General features: G+C 39.8%; 1 protein-coding gene across 1 annotated transcript in view; it reads right to left on the reverse strand.

Annotated features, from left to right (window-relative positions):
• The window catches only part of Hydin (HYDIN, axonemal central pair apparatus protein), a 433,520-nt gene that overhangs the window by 340,101 nt on the left and 72,405 nt on the right, over positions 1-21,014 (reverse strand). The window contains exons 7-8 of the mRNA XM_023709202.1: positions 15,735-15,934; positions 5,836-5,960 (exon numbers count right to left, since the gene is read on the reverse strand). Coding sequence (XP_023564970.1) covers positions 5,836-5,960; positions 15,735-15,934 — 325 coding nt within the window. The remainder of the gene's footprint in view (positions 1-5,835; positions 5,961-15,734; positions 15,935-21,014) is intronic.

Genomic DNA, 21,014 nt, shown 5'->3' on the forward strand with positions numbered 1-21,014 from the left:
TATGCAGTGTATTATTTGTTGAAACTGTACTTTCGATTTGATTTGAAACTGTCTCATTGCTATATGTTTATCAATAAAACTTTGAAAAGAAAAAAAAAGTAATAATGATCATACAAAAATCAATAAAACTATAAAGAGATGAATGGTAAAAGTGACTTACAAGTTTGTTCTCTGAATAAACTAATATAGAGCTGATAAAGCCTGAATAATATGGATCAAGAAAAATCAAAATGCAGTGAAAAAAAAATTACCAGTGTCAATAATAACAGAGCAGAGGAGATCACTAAAGATTCTTGCAACATTATGAAGAGATGAGTGAATATTTTGAATTGTTTTATACTGAGTAACTTACGATTTTAGATACTATCAAAATTTCATTAAAAAGTTAAGAAAATAAATCAATAATTAAAAAGTTATTTTTTATGTATTCAGTACAGTGTCTACAGGATCTCAGTATACAGATTGGACTCATAGTGATCCTCCTGTTTTCAGCCTCCCAATTGCTGGGATTATAGGCGTGCACCACCACTCCCAGTCTCAGTTGCCATCTCAGTGTGCCCCAGGGACAGAGCCAGCACAGCATGTGGGGGATCGAACCCTAAACCCTGCATCTGCCTAAGTAGGCACTTTAGTCCCCTGAGATATCTGACCAGCCCTTCACACCTCTTTTTAAAAAAGATGTTTTAATACAGATGGTTCAAACAATAAGTTTTTCAACCATTTAAGGAAGTAGTAATACAAATCTTAAAAATATAAGCTTTACTAGAGAATAGAAGAATTTTTAATTTGTCTTATAAGACCAATTTGTTTTGTTAGATTAAAACCTGACAAGGCCATTAGATGACATTTACAAGCCACATTTTCTCATGAATTTGAATGGAAAATTCCCACCCAAATTTAGCAAATATAATCTAATGATTTATTAAAATGATGATATTTAGAACCTGAATTTATCCCAGAACATAGCAGGAATCTAGCATTTCAAAATTAATCACTGCATTAGAAGGATAAAAATGAAATAATGCATGATAATTTCAACAAATGTAAAAAAGTAGGTGATAAAATTCAACACCTATTCAAGCTTTCCAAGTTAAAATGTCTTAGAAACCTAAAGAACAAAAGGAATTTTCTTAATCTGATAGGGAGTCCACTGAATACCTGTTATAAACATCAAGCTGAATTGACTTAAATCAGTGTACAAAAAAAAAAATGAGAGTGAAGAAGAACCAACAACCCCATCAGAGTGTGTGTGTGTGTGTGTATTTGTTTTGTGTGTGTGTGTTGGGGGGATACACAGTTGCACATCATATCTACACAAAATTAAATCAAAGATGAGCCATTCACCTAAATATAGAAGCTAAAATCATCACCCTTGTAGAGTAAATGTAAAAGAATATACAAAGGCAAAGGAGACAAAAGTCGGGCTGGGGAGATGGCTCAGTGGAATAAATGCTTCCCTGGCAAGTACAAGGGCCTGAGTTCAATCCCCAGTTCCACCAAAAAAAAAAAAAAAAAAAAAAAAAAGAGAGAGAGAGAGAGATAAAAGTCATTAATTTGGAAGAAAAATAATTGATACAGATTTCATCAAAATTCAAAATTATTACTCAAGAAATATTAAGTAAATTTAAAAAATGATTTATAGGCTGGGAGAAAAGATTAACAACATATAACATGACTCTTTCAAGTATTACCCATGCAGTTTGATTTTTGTTCATGAACTATTTGCCTACCCCTATGTCTTCAAGATTTCCTCCTACTTTCTCTTCCAGGAGACTCAGTGTTTCTGTTTTAATGTTTAGATCTTTAATCCATTTTGATTTTAGTTTAGTGCATGGTGATAGACCTGGGTCCAGTTTTAGTTTTCAGCATGTAGAGAGCCATTTTTTCCAGAACCATTTGTTAAAGAGCTATCTTTCTTCCAGTAAGCATGTTTGGCCCCTTTGTTGAAGATAAGGTGGCTGAGTGTGTCTGTAGTTGCTTCTGCATCTTCTAATCTATTCCATTGATCCTCAGGTCTATTTTTTTGCCAATAACATGACAGATAGATTTAAAAGTTAATGTCAGGTGCTTTTCAGGTGAAAAACAACTATAAAAGGGTTGATAAAGCATAATCCTAGTTATGGAAAAATTTAAACACATAATATAATGCTCCACACACACAAGGCATGTAAGAGGTACTACAGAAAAGAAGATATCCTTCTAGTCCCTTTATCCTTCTAATGCAGTGATTAATTTTGAAATGGTGTTGGACAACTTCAAGATGATGAATGGGAGGAAATGTGGGGAACTAGATGTGCCATGACTTTTGTTGCACGTCAGTATTACATTTGCTTATAAGGTAAAATTACTTGAAATAAATATTTGATGCATGTTGATATACATTAAATGTGACTGTTAGGTAAAAAAATATAACATGATGTATTAATGACATATATCAGACAATTAGCATTTAGAATATCCAGTTGTAAAAGGTGATTACAAATAAACAATAAAAGGAGAAAAAAAATTGAGTGAAAGGTTTAAATACTTAAGATATGAGATTGACCAGTAAGCACATGTATATACAAGATAGTTAGGATGGATATACCACTACTTTCTCTTAGTTTACTGAGAAGAAAGGTTTGTACTAATATTGTTTAGACAAGACATCATGTCTGTATCTTGTCCTCTGAATAACTAATACAAAGATAACAATATGCAATGTATTAATTATAGTAACTGTCCTACTAACCTGTTTTGAAACTGTTTCATTGTTATTTTTTCTCATTAAAATGAATTTAAAACGGTATTCAACAACATTAGTCATTAGAGAAATAAAAATCAAAATCACTTCTCTTAGTGCTCCTATTGCTAGACAAAATCCCTTTACACTAAAGGATTCAGTCCATAGTCGCTGGCTCGAAGGCGGGAGCATCATGGTGGAAAGATGTTTGAGCAAAGCTGCTTAGTTCACAGAGGCAGAGAAACAGAGATCAGAGAAGAATGTCAGACAGCTACCCTCCAAGGCTTGCCCCAGGGCCCCACCTCCACCCAGGCCCCACCTCCTAACAGCACACTCAGCCTTGAACATCAATGGATTAATCCACTGATGGTACCGCCCTTCCATGATTCACATCTTCTCACCCAGAGTCTCTCAATGCAGTGAAGCTGACAGTGAAGATTTACTGGTGAATCTGAAACCAAGATTGGTTTCAGAACTGAAACCAAGAAGGGGCTGGAATTGCTTGAGAGCACCACACCACCATTAGAGATCGCTGTACACCCCTAGTACATCTAAAATTAATGATACAACAATGTATGCTGGCAAGAATTTGAAGCAACTGGAATTCTCACAATCTGTTGGTGAGAGAGTAAAATAACATAAGTGCCATGGAAAATTGATGTTCTAGAGTGTTATGAGTCATACTTCTATTTGCTGGCATGTGTCATGAGTTTTCTCTTTCATGGAAGCCAGTCCAAATTAGGTTTCTCCTGCCAGCAGTGAGCTGTAGGTAATGCTAATGGTAAGACACACAGTCAGGGCCACTGGTTGCTTATGTGTTGCTAAGCTGGGTAGTGTGGGGCCAGGACCACTCTATTGTAGGTCATAGGGATGGGCTTTAAGTGTCCTGATTGGATGGATGCACATCCATCCACAAAGCCAGAAACTTTGGACAGTGCCCTAGACATCACTTCCTTAACAGTCTTTCCTTGGCTGTGTACTTCTGTTTTCTCCCTGCAGTGCACCTCTGCAGACACTCTGAGACCATCTACCGATCAAATGAAAGGATAGAATGAGAAAGAAATAAAGAAAAATCATGAAATAATAAATGGAGATAGGCAAGTCAGTCACTGACTCCAGCAGAGGCGCACCGCATTCTCCAGAAGTATTCCCAGCTCAGCCAAAGGCCAAGCTATAGTCAGTTTCAGACACAGGCCAGGGATGCTCCAGGCTTCACTGGTCTTGAAGACAAAACCAGAAGCAGTTGGGTGCAGCTTGATACTGTTAAAACCTCTCTGAGATCCCAGCCCTCACCCAAGGGACCAATTTGGACTCTAACTTGGTGTAAGGCAGGGTCTGGCTGCCTGATCTGGAGCTGCCACCTCATCCAGGCTGTGAGCTTTGAGTGAAAACTGGCTAGGTGGAAACTATTGTTCCTTTCCCTGGTCTGTCTTCATTTGGGGTTTCCTGATACTCACAGGGTTGGAGCCCTGGTCAGTGGTTTGATAGTGGAAGATGGGTGTCAGGGGTGCACTGTGCTCAGAAGTGAAAAATCCTGGGGCTAGCTTGGGAGATCCTATTGCCTCTGGGAACTACGGAAGAACTGAAACCAAGAAGGGGCTGGAATTGCCTGAGAGCACCTGGTCAAGGCAGAGCTCTTTCCCTTGGCCTCCCAGACTCAGCATTGTATCCCACCACATGTAGTTCTTTAACCTCTGGTTTCTTCTGCCCCGAGAAAGACAGAGCCCCATACTTTCCTCCAAGAAGTGGGGAAAGAGGGGGAGCTATGTGGGATCTCCTTTGGGGCAGAGATCAAGACTGCCTAAAAGAGCTTTGGGTCACAGCTTGCTTGCCCAAGAGGTGGGCTAAGGCATGGGCTGATGTTAGCAAACTGCAATGGGAAGTGCCGACTCCCAGGCAAGGTGAAGAGCAACGGAGACCCAGAGCCCAGGTGTCAGCGGGACCACAGCATCACATCCAGGGTGTGTTCTCCTGTGACTGCAGCATGGAGCAGGGCCTGAGCTATGCTGGGATTTATATCACTACTCCTCAATTATCTAACTTTGTGATCTCTGATATGATACTTGCCTTTCTTAAGTCTTGGTGGAATAATGGCTCACATTTGTAGGGACTATTTCTGTGAGGTTGGTGCTGTGCTAAATAATTTATATACAGTGCCTTGTTAATCCTCACAACAACCAGTGAAGTATTATATTATTGCTGTTATGTACTTTTTTTTTTCCTTTGGAAGAGTAGACCAAGACCAAGACCAAGAGCAATTATGTGTCCAGGAACAGTGGGTGAATGCTATCAACTGAAGTCAGGCCAGGCCAAGGCCTTCCAGGTAAACACAGCCCTCAGGTAGGGTAGTCCCTTGGCTACAGGCACAGGCATTTAGCAACTTGGGCTTGGAAAGTGAATGTCATTCCAGGGCCAATTCCAAGGCTTTACTTACTCCTATTACCTTCCAGGGAGCACCTCCATATGTGCTGGCCTGCCCAAGCCAGGTCTGGGATGGCCATGTGGGGATGCTTACCCTGTAAGGCCTTACGGAGATGATAAAATAGCAAGCTGAAAACCAGCCTTGGAAACTGCATAATGCACATACATGACCGTAAATTAAATATTTGCCAAAGCCATGTGTAATTTTCTTGATTACATAGGGGTGTGGTCCAAAAGAAAATGCCGGTGGTGACAAATGCATCCCTACATTCATGAAAGATATTTGCATGTTCTAAGAATTAAAGTTTCTAGCTATCAAATAGACAAGTGGGTATATATAAGAACATTCTGAACTAAGATTTACATTTTTAAAATGCTAGCCAAACACAGCTGTAAGTCAAATGGAAAATCCATCGGATATTCGTTACCTTCAAGTTTTCATTTACATATAAATAACTTCAATTCACCAATGTGACTTCTGGGCATTGGTTCCTTCCTGAGCCCTGAATTCTTAATCAGCTAAGTGGGACCTATATCTGGCACAGCATTTCCAGTGAAGACATTCATTCTTTGGTTTTTACCTTGCAGACTTAGTTTACTGTAGGCAAAATACCATTTCCTATTTGGCTGCATCATATTCCCCACTTGATGTTTCTTAATATGTAGAATGTTAAGGAAAGAATAATACATACCTGTGTCATAACACACTGTAAGTCTCCCACTGTGATCACCCACGTTCTGTGGTTCAAAATCAACTTCCAGTTGCATGGATTCTCCCACATTAAGAGTTCCATCTGATGGCTCCACAGAGAAAGGCCTACAACACACATGGAGAGACGTCATCAGAGAATTTTTTTTTTTTTTTCAGTACCGGGGATTGAACTCAGGACCTTGCATTTGCCAGGCAGGTGCTTATGCCACTGAATTATTTCCCCAGCCATCAGAGAACATTTCTAACTACTGTGAGGACAAGGAGGATGAGGACGAGGAAAAGGACGAGGAGCAGGAGGAAGAGGAGGAGCAGGAGGAGGAGGAAGAGGAGAGGAAGGAGGAAGAGGAAAAGGAGAAAGAGAAGGAGGAGGAGAAGGAGGAGGAGGAGAAGGAAGAAGAGAAAGAGCAGGAGAAAGAGAAGGAGGAGGAGGAGGAGGAGGAGAAGGAGAAGGAGAAGGAGAGGGAGAGGGAGAGGGACAGGGACAAGGGGAAGGAGAAGGGCAGGGAGAAGGGGAGAGGGGAAGGACGGTGAGAGACTTGAGCTCCAGTTCTGCAGATACACTGTTTTCCCTAATTTGAAAGAACTTAATTTTAATGTTAAAATAACAGCAATAGATTAGCAAATTTAAAAGAGACTTAAATGATGTAATAATATTCATATTTGTGGCCTTCTCTGCCTAACATTTACTGGGTATTCTTGTTGGGTTCAAGCACAGGGTTAGGGTGATCACAAATGAGTGCAATCTAGCCCTTGTTCTCAAGACACTGAGAGTCTAATACAAGACAGACATAAAACATGGATGCATATATTGTTATTTGCAAAAGAATTGTGCCTTCCAAGGGTAAAAATCAAGCTTTGTGAGAGGTCAGAAAAGAGATGGCAACAATAGCAGAAAAATATACCAGTGCCTCAAAAGTAAAGCGATGGCACAGTGATGTTAGAAAATTTCAGAACTGTTGAAGAGGATGGGAAGAGTGTAGAGAACTATAGAAATGATTCCACAGCCAGGGTTGGTACCAACAGAGCTGTTGCCATCTCCAGGCCGAGCATGGGGAGGAGTGGTTTTGAAACCTAGAAGAGAGTCCTGCTTTACAGAGGAAGGGCTTTCCTTCAAGGCAATGGCCAGTCCCCATGGTCTTAGAGAAGACAGTGAGGTAAAGAATATTCTGACCTCAGTCTTCCTCTGTCCTGTTGCTTCATGGGACCCATGCAGAAGCCAGAAGGCACAGGGGCCTGTGATCCAGGCCACAGAAGGCAGTTCCTGAGCAAGACCAGGCTGGAGAAAGACAGGGTGCATTTGGAAAGGCAAACAGGACAAGTTCTGTGTCTTGAGAAATAGAATTTGGGGGTGTAAACATTGTGGGAAGTGAGGGTGGATTTGAGAACAGGAAATGGTTTCATTGAATTGTCCTGGAAGGTACTCTTGCTATTGCAGAGAACCTGGATCTGATCAAGAAGCACCTTAAATAACTTATGGAGTTCTTCCTTCTAAATAGGAAACTCAGCCCATTTAATTATTTTCATGGTCCATTTCACTTCTTTAAATTGCTAGTTTTTCAAAGTAATGTGTTGTACAATGTATCTGGCAGGGTAAGCTGTTTCTGATTATTTACTTATATCAAAACAGTTTTCAGAATCATCATTCTTTAACTCTTCCTTTAGATAATGAACTTAATTTCAGAAAACATAAGCTTTACACTAGAGGGGTAGAGGGCTTATAGCAAGGGTAGCATCAGCAGTAGTCTGGACTGCAGTATCTCAGACCCTTGGACCCTGGGTAGTTCTTTATTTTCTCTGATGTTCTCTACTTTGATCTCTCTTCCTACTTCTTGATCTTCTCTTCATTTTTTAGGCTTTTCCCCATACTCATAGTGCCAATCCTCTTGAGAGCCCGACTTTGCTATAAGCTCCCTGAAGTGGTAGTTACTAGCCCAGTCTGCAGAGTCAAGTGAAAGAGTTCAGAACCCATCTCTGCCACAACTTTGGACAAATATCTAATATGCAAATGACCTAAACATAGGTTCCCCCATCCCTAAAATGAGTGTATTGACAATACCTGCTCCATAGGGTTACAGTGCAGACTAAAGAGGTTGATGTAGGTAGAGTGCTAAGAATAATGCCTCCTACCTGGGAGGTGCTACACAAGTACTTACATTATTATTTTTGTTGTTGCTATTTTTATCTCTTTCACTACGGTACCAAGGTGCTGAAAGATGGACCTAAGGATGAGTTTGGGTGTTTAGATAAGTTCCAGCTTTCTCATTCTCCTTTCCATCCTTAACATAGCTCAAGAGTGTCTGTGAAGCACACATGCGTACACACACACCCCACAACACACCAGTTTCCTGTTCAAACATTGTCAGTAGCCCTTATAATCTACACTACAGTGTGGAACCCTTAAGCATCCAAGGTCTCACACAATCTGTTTCCAACCGGGTTTTGCATCCTGATTGCACAGATATATCTGTTCGAGTAGCATACACACCTGCCACATGCCAAATCAGCTGGGGTGGGCTGAGTGGGAGGCTCTGGTCTCTTCACCCAGAAGCTCTCCCAGCATGCACCTGCTCTGCCTTCCAACCAGATTGTGCTCTCCACATCGACGATCCAGCACTGCTAGGGTCGTTACCAGAACACCCACCACTTCCCACATGCCACACTTCTTCTGAAGTCACAGATCAGAGCCCAGACTCAAAGTCACCTCCTAAATAGAATCTTGCATATATAAAGTACCTGGTATAGTATGCACAGTAGAGTGCATGCTTGTGCAATTTGTCATTTTCTTTATTCCTCTCAAGAGTTTCTAACAACTGAGAAGCGTGCATGAAAACTATCTTCTAGTAGAAGAAAAACCACAGAGAAAAATAAAAAGAAAGGCAAGCTGGTTGTGACAATGTGCACCTGTAACCCTAGCATTCTCGTAGACAGAGGTAGGAGGACCACAAGTTCAAATCCAGCCTGGATTAAATAGTAATTTAACAAGACCCTGTCTCAAAAGAAAAGGTACAAAAAAAGAGCTGGGAAGGTAGTTCAGTGCAAAGACTCTGGGTTTAATCTCCAATACCATCAAAAAGAAAAAAGAAAAAAGAAAGATCCCTAGTCTCTCAGGGGAAGAAGAGACACAACTCATCATGAGCATGTATTTCATTCTAGTGGGTACTGCACTTTACACATGTCAATATAAGTCTCCAAAATATTTTTGAGAAAGTGGATATTGCTATTTTGTGTCACAGACATGAAAAAACCGATTTCCTCAAGGGCAGGCAACTTGCCTAAATCAGCCTAGCTACGTAGTGGGATTGCCACAGCATGCCAGCTTTTCAGCTCCCGTTCCTTCTGCCTACCCCAGTGCTGCATGATTCCTTACTCAGAGAAACTTCTCAGAAGCTGGTGAACTGAATTACAACAAAATCTGAAGAAAAATAAAGGTATACGCAAGTATCTGTCAATTTTTACAATATCAACTTCTTGGTCAAACAGTAAAGTAGTAAACTTTTACGAGTTCAAGAATCTCTGCAGTACAGGGGAGGCAGCTCAGTAGAATAAGCACTTGTCTGGCAAGCACAAGGTCCTGAGTTCAATCCCCAGTACCACAAAACAACAACAACAACAACAACAAAAACCAAACAACAACAACAACAAAAAAAAAAAACTCATAAATTTGGGGCTTAGGAGATGGCTCAGTGGAATAAGAGCTTCCATGGCAAGTGCAAGGGCCTGAGTTCAATCCCCGGTTCCAAAAGATAAACAAACTTTAGGGTCGGGGAGATGGCTCAGTAGAATAAGTGCTTCCCTGACAGACACAAGCTCCTGAGTTCAATCCCCGTTTTTTTTTGTTTTTTTTTTTTTAAAAAAAAGAATCTCTGCATCGTGGGAGATGGCTGAGTCTTCCAGGCTCAAGGTTCTTTTTTTCCTTCTGCCCTTAGTGAGAATCTGAAGAATTGGTGAAGAGGCCCAGTTTTCTGGCCTTGAGATTAACAACACAACAGCATCTTCCATCTTTGCCTCTCCATTTCCTAAGGCTTTTCTTCCTGCACAGTGCTTTCATTTTCTTTTCAAATATTTCTCAGTAGCGAAAGAACAGTTTTAAAATAAATCAGATATGATCACATTGCAGGACCGAAGCTAATTTTCTGCAGAGATGATGACACTGGTGTAGTCTCTCCAGGACCTTCAGGAACCCAAATCCCACTGGGTGGTATGGACACTCTCCCCTTGTGCTAATTTAGGTTTAAATTACACTAACTTCTTCCGACGCTAGAAAATCACCTGGGGTGGCCATTGCCACTTAGATCTTCTTAAGCTTCAATAAATCAAATGCTAATTGGGTAGAGTGTGTCAACTTCTGGTGCTTAAACGTTGACTGTAATTTGATTTTGTATTTCATTTTACTAAAGGCAGACAGCTTGAATGGACTAGAAAATATCAAGTATCAGAAAATGCTGTTATAAAGAAGTTAAAAGCATTATTCCTCAAGGGAGTAAAACTGGGTCTGCATATCAAACTGTTTGATTTTGGTATCACATTCTCATTAATACCAAATATTTAATTATGGAAGGAGCTTGGTTTTGTGAAAAATCTTGAACTCTAGCAAACACGGAGTTTTTATTCTATTGTGAGCTGTTCTTAAGAACTAAAACCATCTTGTCCAAATGGTTCATTATTTTTACAGAAGCCTAAATACTTGTCTTATTATATTAAATATTAACACAATGTTAATATTTCTTCTTCAGATCATCTTTCTTATTTAATTCCCAACTTGAGGTTTTAAATTTTGAAATTGCTTTTTAATCCTCCTCTTTCACCTTTCAATATTAATCCTACTTTAACAGTCAAAGTCATTCTGGGACCTACTAGAGTTTTGGGTTAAAACTGTAATAAAGCTGGATGGTAATGGTTTATGTTCTCTGTACCTTTTATAGCACATGGCAGCTCTTTTTATTAGAGTAAAAACATTATGCCCATTTTATGGTACTTGGAGCATGCTTTTTATTTTAAATTATTTTAGAGATTTACAGTTGCATCTTCCTTTGTGATGTATTGTTCGTTAGGTATCCTATAAACATTTATTGAGCTTTTATTCATGCTAGATGCATGCTAAATGCTGGAGACATACAGATGAATAGAGACAATTCTTTTATTTGAGAAGCTCACATTCAGACGGGGACAACACATGCATTCTGATGGGGACATTCAGATGGGGACAACAATTAATTTTATCATTCATAGAAATCTAACCACTTTATAAACCTAACTAGTAATAAAATAATTATTTCAATGAGAAAAATCTGTTCTGTTTTTAAGATAATCTCCTATGTGATGTTGCCTCTGGCTGTATGTTGACCTTCCCTAAAAAGCAGCCAAACCAAAGATGTGTCCTGGGATTTTAACTGTATAAATTCTGGGGCCGGGGAGATGGCTCAGTAGAATAAGCACTTGCCTGGCAAGCTCAAGGGCCTGAGTTCAACCCCCGGTTCCACCAAAAAAACAAAGACCAAAAAGAAAACCTCTATGAATTCTTAAACTATATCCATTAAGTTGCCAAGTAGACTATCAGCACATATACTAAGAACCATTCTGGGAAACAGTACCACCAGCGCAGTTCTTAGAAAGGCTACTAGGGAATGTTTTCCGAGAAGCAAATTCAATATGACACCCCCACAAATGCAGCTCCATCCTTTTTCACTACAGTTACTGGGGTTCTCAGTCACAAAAACCAGAAGTTAATTGGCTAATTTAAAAAAAGAATTAATTGGAAGGACTTGAGCCAGCTCACAGATTTGACAACGTAACTGGAAAACACGGCTTTTGTGTAAAGAGCATAGATCTACCATTTCATCCTCATGTTTAAACAGGAAAGCAAAAAATATTTGAAAGCAGAGAATTTGAGAGACTTAGCTATACAAAAGACCAAACAGATGAGAAACCCAGTCTAAGACACTGAGATATCTCTGGAATTGCTAACAACAGTAAGCCATTTCTACTCTTGGGATGGAGGCAAAAGGCAGGGAGGTAGTGTTATTAGCACTGGGGACCATGGTGACCTGACAAAAGGTCAAGTCAAGCAAGGTTATTCTGATAACAGCTAGAAGCATAGAGGTGATGCAGTTGCTGCTAAAGATTGAGAGGGAGGAGGATAAACATTCTGGCTTCTTCTTTCTCCATATCTTCCAAACTCAGCTGGAATCCAGCTGGCCCAGAAGTCTAGGAAAGCTAATAGCCCTCACAGCGATACCAGCCAAGCAGAGAAAGGAGAGGAACAGAAAAGAGGATAAACAAGCCCAGAACTTGCCCTCATTTGTTCTGATCCAGGTTTTGATATTAACTTACTGGGGAAATATAAACAAGCCATTTCCATTTCACACGTACCTTCAGGTATAAAACAGGGATGCTGGATCAGAGTTTCTAATGTATTTATTTTTCCTGGTTAGTCCTTTCTAGAGTAAGTCTCTGACTTACAAACAAGTTCTATTCTGAGAGAACGGTCCCAAGTCAAATTCATGCATAAGTCTGACAAAGTGAGTCCTACACAACTTTGACACAAATATACAATTTGTACATTGCTTTGTGTTTCCTAGCAGTCCCCTCCACATCACCACTGCTTGTCTTCTTGCTTCTGGACATCCCCAGCTTTGACTGAGCACTGTACTGCTGTACACCCCTGCATGGTACAGTAAGCACACAGCAGGTCGGCTGTGACTGTCTAGCAGACATGCGAGCTACTGCTATGGTTTGTCTGCATCTATGAACGTTCTCACTGCAAGGTTTGTTTGTTCACATTTGTGAAAGCTGCAACCCGAATGCTCTTTAATTGGGGACTTGCTGTACTGTATTATGTGTAATTTTTAAGATTCAGCCAAATAGTCCAAGAAGATACACTGCTTGTGCTCATTTTTTCATAGCAGGTGGACTTTCCTTTTCACATAAACCTAACAATGTAACAGGAAGGTTTTACTGTGTATTATGGAAAGCAATTCTGGGAGGCAACTTTTTAAATTGAGAAAATGGATTTTTTAAAAACATGTTGAGCCACTTGAACAACTCATCTTCTTCAATCAAAATACATGAGATTTAGCATGAGATGGCGGAGGAGCTACAAGCACAAGTTCAGCAATAACAGGAGATTCTGATTACCAAAAGAATGTCGCTTTTGCCTACGATGGTCAATTTACTTAAAGTGATCCAGAAAGTCTTACTTCCCTCTAGAATGCAAAAAAACTGTGAAGTTACCTTATCCTAGCAAAAAATAAAATGAACACAACACAGACAAACGACGAAATCACACCTTTTCTCAAACCCCACCAAAAAGCTGAGGCCGCAGGGCAAATAATCTGAAAGATAAAGATAAGCAAGTTCCTCTCTTCTGAGTGGGTCACACACATACCACTGTATCACTGGTGCTTTTCACCTGTGGCAGATGGAAGTTCCCCACAAGCAAAAGAGAAGTTTGGAAAAGAAATATTTGAAGAGGTAATGGCTAAGATTTTCCAAAAACAATGAAATACCCAGAAAGTTCAGAGAATCTCAACAGGATTAAAAAAAAAAAATGCCAGAGAAAAACTAAAACAAAACCCATACCTGGACAATGATATTCCAACTGTTAAAAACCAAATATAAGAATAAAATTATGAAAGCAGCCCAAGAAAAAGACAGATATAACTACAATAAATGTGGAAAAACAAAGATAAGAATAAGAGCAGATTTCTTACTAGGAAAATGAAAGCCAAAGGACAACTAAGTGATATCTTTAAAATATTGGAAAATATATGTATATATAGTTGTTAACCCAGCATTCTATGCTAAAGAGAAAATATGTTTCACAAATAAAGAAAAAATAGGGTTTTTTTCAAATAGACAAAAATGGAGAAAATGTATAGTAGACTTGTGCTACAAGAATATTAAAAAACATTTTTTTAGCCAAGATAAGTATGTTACCAGGCAGAAATGTGGTTCTACCTGAAGTGGTTGAGAGATAGTGATACCCCTGAGACACGTGGAGGTTGTGCCTTCAGTCTGCAATGTGGCAGTCCTGCTAACTGCATATAGCAGACTGGGTAACCTAAAATTCTTGTACCATAAAAAATAGCAAGAAGGACTGGATAAAATAAAACAGATTATGTGTACAGAACACAATAACACAATAAGGAAAATTCATAGGATTCCAAAGCAAAGAGAAAAGAGGAACCACAGCACGAAGCCACTGAATTAATACTAGGTTTTATCTTGAGTTCCCAATAATCAGAAGGCTGGTTTCTTAGTAACCATACTAGAGCAGAAGGTCAAGTCAGGTGATGGTAATAAATCCTCACATAAACCTGGGAAACTTAAAGGGCTGCCAAAACATTCTTTCACCATCAAAAGAGAAAAATGTCTACCTCCCTTTTCTGTGACAGCAGGTAGATTTCTCTAGGAAAGTCCTAACTTTGGATTTTGCACCCTGTGCAGATTTGGGTCTGACTATATTCCACCAGTCCAAGAAGGCCTCAGCCAAGAGATCATCGACAGATCATTTCATAGTCCAACCTTTGAGAACCATGACAGAAGCAAAAATTGATTCTGAGGGGAGATATCCTTAACTAGAAAAAGATTCCAAGAAAAAGCCTTTCTGAAATTGAGTTCACAGTCCAGAGCAGTATACCTACTACTTGTGGACAATAACTTGATCCCTTCCCTTATGTCTTCCTAAGTTGGTCAATGTTGTTAAGGGCCCACTATGCAGCCCCTGTTCCCCATGTCCCATAACAAGTCGTTTTTTCCCATTTGTAAGATTTCCTCAAGAGCGAGGACTATCACTATCTTTTATATTGTCCCACGGTACCTACACTGCAGCTACTCCATAAATATTCAAGTAAAATTCCAACTTACTATCCCTGTACTTCTGATCGAACCTCCTTATACGACAGTTTTCTCATCCTTAAAACAGGCCATAGGAGTCTGAGTCCCTCTCACATCTCATTATCCTGAAATGGTCTTCTGCTTCCTTGTTCTGTTTTTAAGGGCCCTCTAATTACATGGGCCTATTCAGAGAATCCAGGATAAACTTCCCACATTAGGCCAGACGATTTGCAACCCGACTTTACCCCGTAACACTAATGCACTTTGCCGTGTAACATTATATAGTCAGAAGTTCTGGGGATGAGAACATGGGCATATTTGGGGGAGTCATTATTTTGCCAGCCACTCTGGTATTAGCTCATTTGAAAAAAATACAAAAGGGCCAAAACTTAATAGACAGAATTTACAATATATCCGAAGTTCATGTTTACTGATTTATATTTTCCTTGAACCAATCCTATGAAGTGGCTGCTATACTTCCCCCCAATTTTCAGGTAAGATAACTGAGTGTCATGAGCTAAGAAAAACAGATGGCCTCGAACTCTGTGAAAGGCAGACTTCCCAAAGGGTCACAGTCCTGCTGTGACCTATTGAAATTTCTGACCTATTGAAATGTAGGTCTTATATTTTAGTGCAGTGAGACTTTGAACCTCTAGAAATGTAAAATGATAGTCTCACATTAAGCCTCTAAACTTGTGGTAATTTGGTACAATCGCAGTAGCAAATGAATCCAGCCAGTTATAGAAATTCTTGGTCAAAACAAATAATTGTTTCTAAATTCCCATGGTACACTGGAATGACATTTATCAAGCACTTTGAAAAACAAAAAGGAACCTTACAAAGAAGTGGGCATAAGATATTAAACCATGATTTTTAGTTTCCTTTGGGATGAAGAGGAAATCTAATCTAATGTCAGTGAGGTCTCCAGGCTTTGCAGCTGAGGACTGTAACAAACAATTCCACCCTGATGTTATTCTAGCAAACTATTTGTGCTCATCAGCTTTAGCTGTAATCAATCAAAAACAGGAGCTGAGGCATGCATACCTATGAATTTTGATGTGAAACACAGCATCTTTGTTGCCAATGTTTCGTATCAATAGAATCTTTTGACTGCTGTATTTGACAGGGCAAGTGGAAAAATTCAGCTCGTCAGGAAAATCCAGGATGGCTCGTGCCCCTCTAGCTTTGATGGGTACAATAAACTTTTCTCTTTCAGTAACGCAGGTCAATACATGGGCATAATCCTATGAAGGAAGGACACAGTCATTAGTTGTGGAAGAACCAACATGATCAAACTAACTCTGCAAGGAAAACAGTGGTAATGCCAGGCATTCTTGCAAAACAAGTTAGTGTATATCTGTGAAAACTTCTCAAGACACATAAATTTTTAATTAGATTCTCTTTTCTGAGAATTTAATTACTCTGTTTTAGCACTTGAACTGTACTCTGAAAAAGAGTACAGTTCAAGTGTTAAAACCTACAAGCCAGGAGAGAAACTCAGGCTTCTCACGTTTCCCAGATACCTGGGAGGTGGAAAGGGAAATGGTGACAGCCAAGGACATTTTTGTTTAGATCAAAGGAGATCCACACCAATTCCCCAAGGCCACCTTCTAACCCTTACTTACTATTCCAGCCCATGTGTTGCATGGATCATTCCAATGATCTGTTTGTGCCCACACTCTGCAATGTAAGTTTGCAGTTCCTCCATCAGGACTGGAGTCTGTGTCCCCACCCTGTGCTTTGAGCAAGAGAAAGTGGCAATTCTGTTTTGCCAGTTTTAAGCTGAAGCCTGCACAAGCTTTGGCATTTCCAGTCTTGCTCTTGGAACCCGACCACTGCCATGTGAGGAAGCCTGGGTGGCCCACGGGAGGGTGACACCCCAGATACCCCAGCCAGGGCATGTCAGTCTAGCCTCAGCCAGCTGATGTCCACATATGTGAAGAAGCCCAGCCACAGTGAGCAGAGCCATTGCCTCAACACAGAGCTATTGCCTCTGTCCTGGTGCTTGTGTGAACAGTCAACACCAGAAGAACCATCCCACTGAACCATAGTCTTGTGAGCAATAGTAAAGGCTTATTATTAGGCTACTAAGTTTTGGAGTGTTCTATTGTTATACAGCAATAGCTAACTGATACACAGTCCCATTTGGAACTCTTCTTTTGTGAAAAGCATTATTGACCAGTTCAAAGAAAAATGCTTAGGCTTTTGGCATTTATTCCATTCTTGAGTCCAAATGCAACAGAAATGCTGAATAAAGTCACTCATTATGTTGTCTCATTAGATAGAAATAGAATGCTCACTAGCAACCTAGCAAAGCAAAAATTAAAAGTTAAAATCCTTAGCAAGACAAAATGTAAGAGGAAAATGCTAACAGTCACCTCAAGAATTGGCTAGAAGCTCAGAAGTCACTATGAAGGAAGGTATTATCTAACCTGAGTTTATTATTTTTTATTTTCAGTGCTCTCTTCAGGTTGCTGTGTTTTAGCTACAAGGTAATCTTAAAAATGGAATATCATTTTGAACTTAAATCTCTTTTCACTAATCACATTATAAACGATATTAAGTGATGAAGGGATTTTGTTTTGAGTACTGGGATTTGGTACCAGGGTTGAAGTCCACAACCCGGAGCCTCCAGGATGTTAGGCAAGTGTCCTACTGTGGAGCTCTCTCTCGCCTAAAGGATTTTGTTTTGTTTTAAAAGTACTTTGGCCTTTGAGTCCATGGTAGGAATGGGAACATCTGGCCTACACATCTGACGTATAGACCTGCCATGCACTCAGTTTAGGAAATCACAGAACAGGTAGGAAGCAGTGGTATCCTTAATTAGTTTATTCTTCCAACCGTGTTTATTAAACGCCCTGGAATACAACCAATTAGGAAACAGACAGGTCATAACCCTTTTCTCTCTACATGAGAATGGAAAATACAATGAATAAGAGACATATAATGTGTAATGAAGTATATAAATAAATACAAAGATGAACTATCCAGCAGGGCTCTGAAACACAGCCTTTGCACCTGCAGTTCGCCCTGCAGTCTCCACACCCCACACTCATTACCCAGCTACCCAGATGGCACCTCATAAAACATAAATATATTATGTCCCAATCCAAAGTCCTTGATTAATGGCGCTGCCTGGAACTGCGCACAAAGATGTCCTGCCTGGAGTTGGAGTAGGTGTTGAAATCCAGTCTACTCTGCTGGTCCCAACTGTAATAAACCCCTTGGGAGAGGGCCCCTTTTCTAGTACCCACAAAGCTCCACAAAGCTGAGGTCCTATTCCCTGCAGTCTCTCCATCTGGATGCCATTCCCACACAGCATCCCAGTCTTTTACTGTCATCTCCATCCTTCCAGTGGCCTGGGCTTAAAATCCTACAATAAGGCATTCTGAATTATTCTGTGTCTTAGTAAATCCTGTTGGATCTACTTTCAAAAGATATCCAGAGCTTTGATCACTGCTTCCTATGTTCCCACATGCCACACTGGACCTAGGCACTGGAATCTTTCCTTGGCTAAGGGGACTTTTTAACAGTGTTTGTTCCCTCCAAAACCACTTTCCCTCCAAGAGCCAGAGGGATCCAGTTAAGATCAAGTCACCCCAAGTTGTGCCTCTGCTTAAAGTCTCCTGGCCAAGAGCTATTGGGTACAATGTTGGGTAGTAGTGAAAGGAAAAAATAGCACAGTTAGGGACAGTGAGTGAAGAGCCTAGAGAGTAAAGGCCCTTCCTGAGGAGGTGACATTTGAGCAGAGATCCTTGAGTGAGAGGTGAAGCCACCAGGAAGAATGGCTCTCTATGACCATATGAGAGCAGAGGAAGGACAGTGGTTAGATATCCAGCCAACAGGGGCTGGTGTGGGTGTCGCAGAGCATCTTAGGAAGACCCAAGGATGGCTGAAAACACTGATGATGCCAAAAGCTAATAAGAGTATAATCTGATTTATGTTTCAGGAAAATGTTAGTTGCTATTCAGCAGTATATTATAAGGAGACTCTAATGGGAAAAGGAAGGTCAGCCAGTAAGGAAGCCACTGCAGGGTCCAGACAAGACATGACACTAACCGGGACTGGTGTGACAAAGTGCTTTTCTTAGTGTTTGGAGAGTAGCAAGCATTTGATATGTTTGCTGTCATGCTTACAATTTTGTATTAGGTAAAACGCTTTGTGTACAGCATTTGGAAAAACTCAATGGGTGTTCATTCTTGTTGTCAGGATAATAATTTAAAAGTAATTGTGATAACAGGACAAAGGGGCTTTGAAAAAAAAAGAAGGCCTGGTCACAATATAGAAAGGGGCAACTTTAGGTCAGAACAACCAAGGTGGCTTCCCTGAGAAGGTGACCTTTGGCTGGGGACCTGAATGGCAGGAGCCAGCCAGGAGAGCTCCAGGAGCAGAGTGTTCCTGGCAAGAAGAATTGTCATAAAAAAATCCTAAGGTAGGAGCAAGTAATAAAAATTAATGAGCGGTACTCATGGCATTTATTAGAATTGGATTGTTGGACTCTCCGCTTTGCAATTGATTCTGGTTTCCAGATGGTAATGCCAGGCTCAGAAATTATTTTGTTGAGACATAAGGAAGTGTAAATTACACTAAGATAGTTGAGCTTAGAAAACACCATAGAATTCAACAACACATCAGTCTATCTGATTACAGCAAAAATCCTAAAGAGATAAACACTATTTTCATTTTTTCTTAAGTGATCAAACCCAGCCAGCAAAGGTTTGGTTGGGAAAGCAGCTGGTGCATGCGGGAAGATTATTAATTGAAGCTTTGAGAGAAGAAAAAGCAAATGATGCTGCTGAAGCCAGGATTAGAGAAGATTCCAGAGTTTCGTCTTATTTTATTCTATCTCCACATACTCTCTGCTGTATTGTATAAGGAACTGAAGACAGCTGGAAACGGTTTAAGAAGCTAATCGAAATATTAAGGGGGATATTTTCAAAGCTTTCAAGTCCTAAATGAAGGCAGTTTGAAATTTGATCAGACTTACATACTTTCTCATAGTCAGTTTGTCTATCCATAAAATAATATGAAGGAAGCTCTTTAAACAACTACTTGGAAACACAGTCTAATCTCTAAAGTTATGCTTTTCATAGGGCTAATTTAGATTATGCAATACACTATTATATATTGCTCAGCTGGCTTAGAATTAATTCCAGCGTGATGGCTCAGGAGTCTCAGCCTGCCGGCAAGCTAAGCAATTACTTCAGCTGATGGACTCCCTTTCACCGAACCGAGACCCAGAGCAATCAGGTCACCATTCAAAGCCAAAACATTTACTCTGAGCTCTTTCCCCTCTGTTATGAGAGACTTAACCATGAATTAATTCTGTTTCTTAAAATGTTATCCTACATAACAATGCTCTTCAATGATGAAACTTCCAAACTATATTTTGTTTTGTTGTCTTCCCTGTGGCGTGCCCACCCTCCAAGCTGAAAGAAAGAGAAAGGACATGACAGCCACAGACAATGAAAATGGCAGGCACGACATTCTGAGAAGTGAAAAGAATGAATCTTGATTTTATATTAGTCCTGTGGTGGAATACAAACATGACAATAATTCTTTCCTTTAAAATTTCTGTGGAGGGGAATGATGTCTTCTACTGCAATAAATGACTCTGAACAATCAATGGCAAGGACAGTGTGCTCAAACCCTTACATCTTCTATCTGCTTTTTCTCTCCTCCTAAAGTAGATGGAGAAATGGCAGCAAAGCAAAACCAGATCTCATTAGGGCAAGAAATTCTGATTAAGAATTTCACACTTAGTATCCCTGGAAAATGTTCTGAATTCCCTAGAAAGTTAAAAATATTTATTACCTAGTATCTCTTCAGTATGAAATTCACCACTCCAAAAGGAGAATTAGTTCTGAAATCCCAGTCAGTTTAAAAACAAGATTGATCAGATATTTGGGCCTTTTTATTTTTATTTATTTATTTTTTAAAGTTATGTTAGTTCTTTTTTGCGGAACCAGGGATTGAACTCATGTCCTTGCGCTTGCCAGGGAAGCACTTATTCCACTGAGCCATCTCCCCAGCCCCTTGGGGCTTTTTAATCTACCACTATGGCTTGCCATGTGATTTAGCTCAGGTCCTTCCTAGAGGTATCTATATTTTTCTATCTGGCAAAAGAGAATAACTTCTGACCTTTGGCCATAAGTGATACCTAGTGTTTTCAAATATATTTGTACTATTCTGTGCTTATAATACAAGGAAAATGTTTAATTCATGATTCACGTTTAAAAAATACACTTAGAACAATTTTCTGCTCAGATTTTTGTTTGTTTGCTAAGGTACCCTTCAATGTACCAATCCTTTTTTTTTTTTTTT

The sequence above is a fragment of the Octodon degus genome, unplaced genomic scaffold, assembly GCF_000260255.1.
Source record: "Octodon degus isolate 3935 unplaced genomic scaffold, OctDeg1.0 scaffold00011, whole genome shotgun sequence".
NCBI lineage: Eukaryota > Metazoa > Chordata > Mammalia > Rodentia > Octodontidae > Octodon > Octodon degus.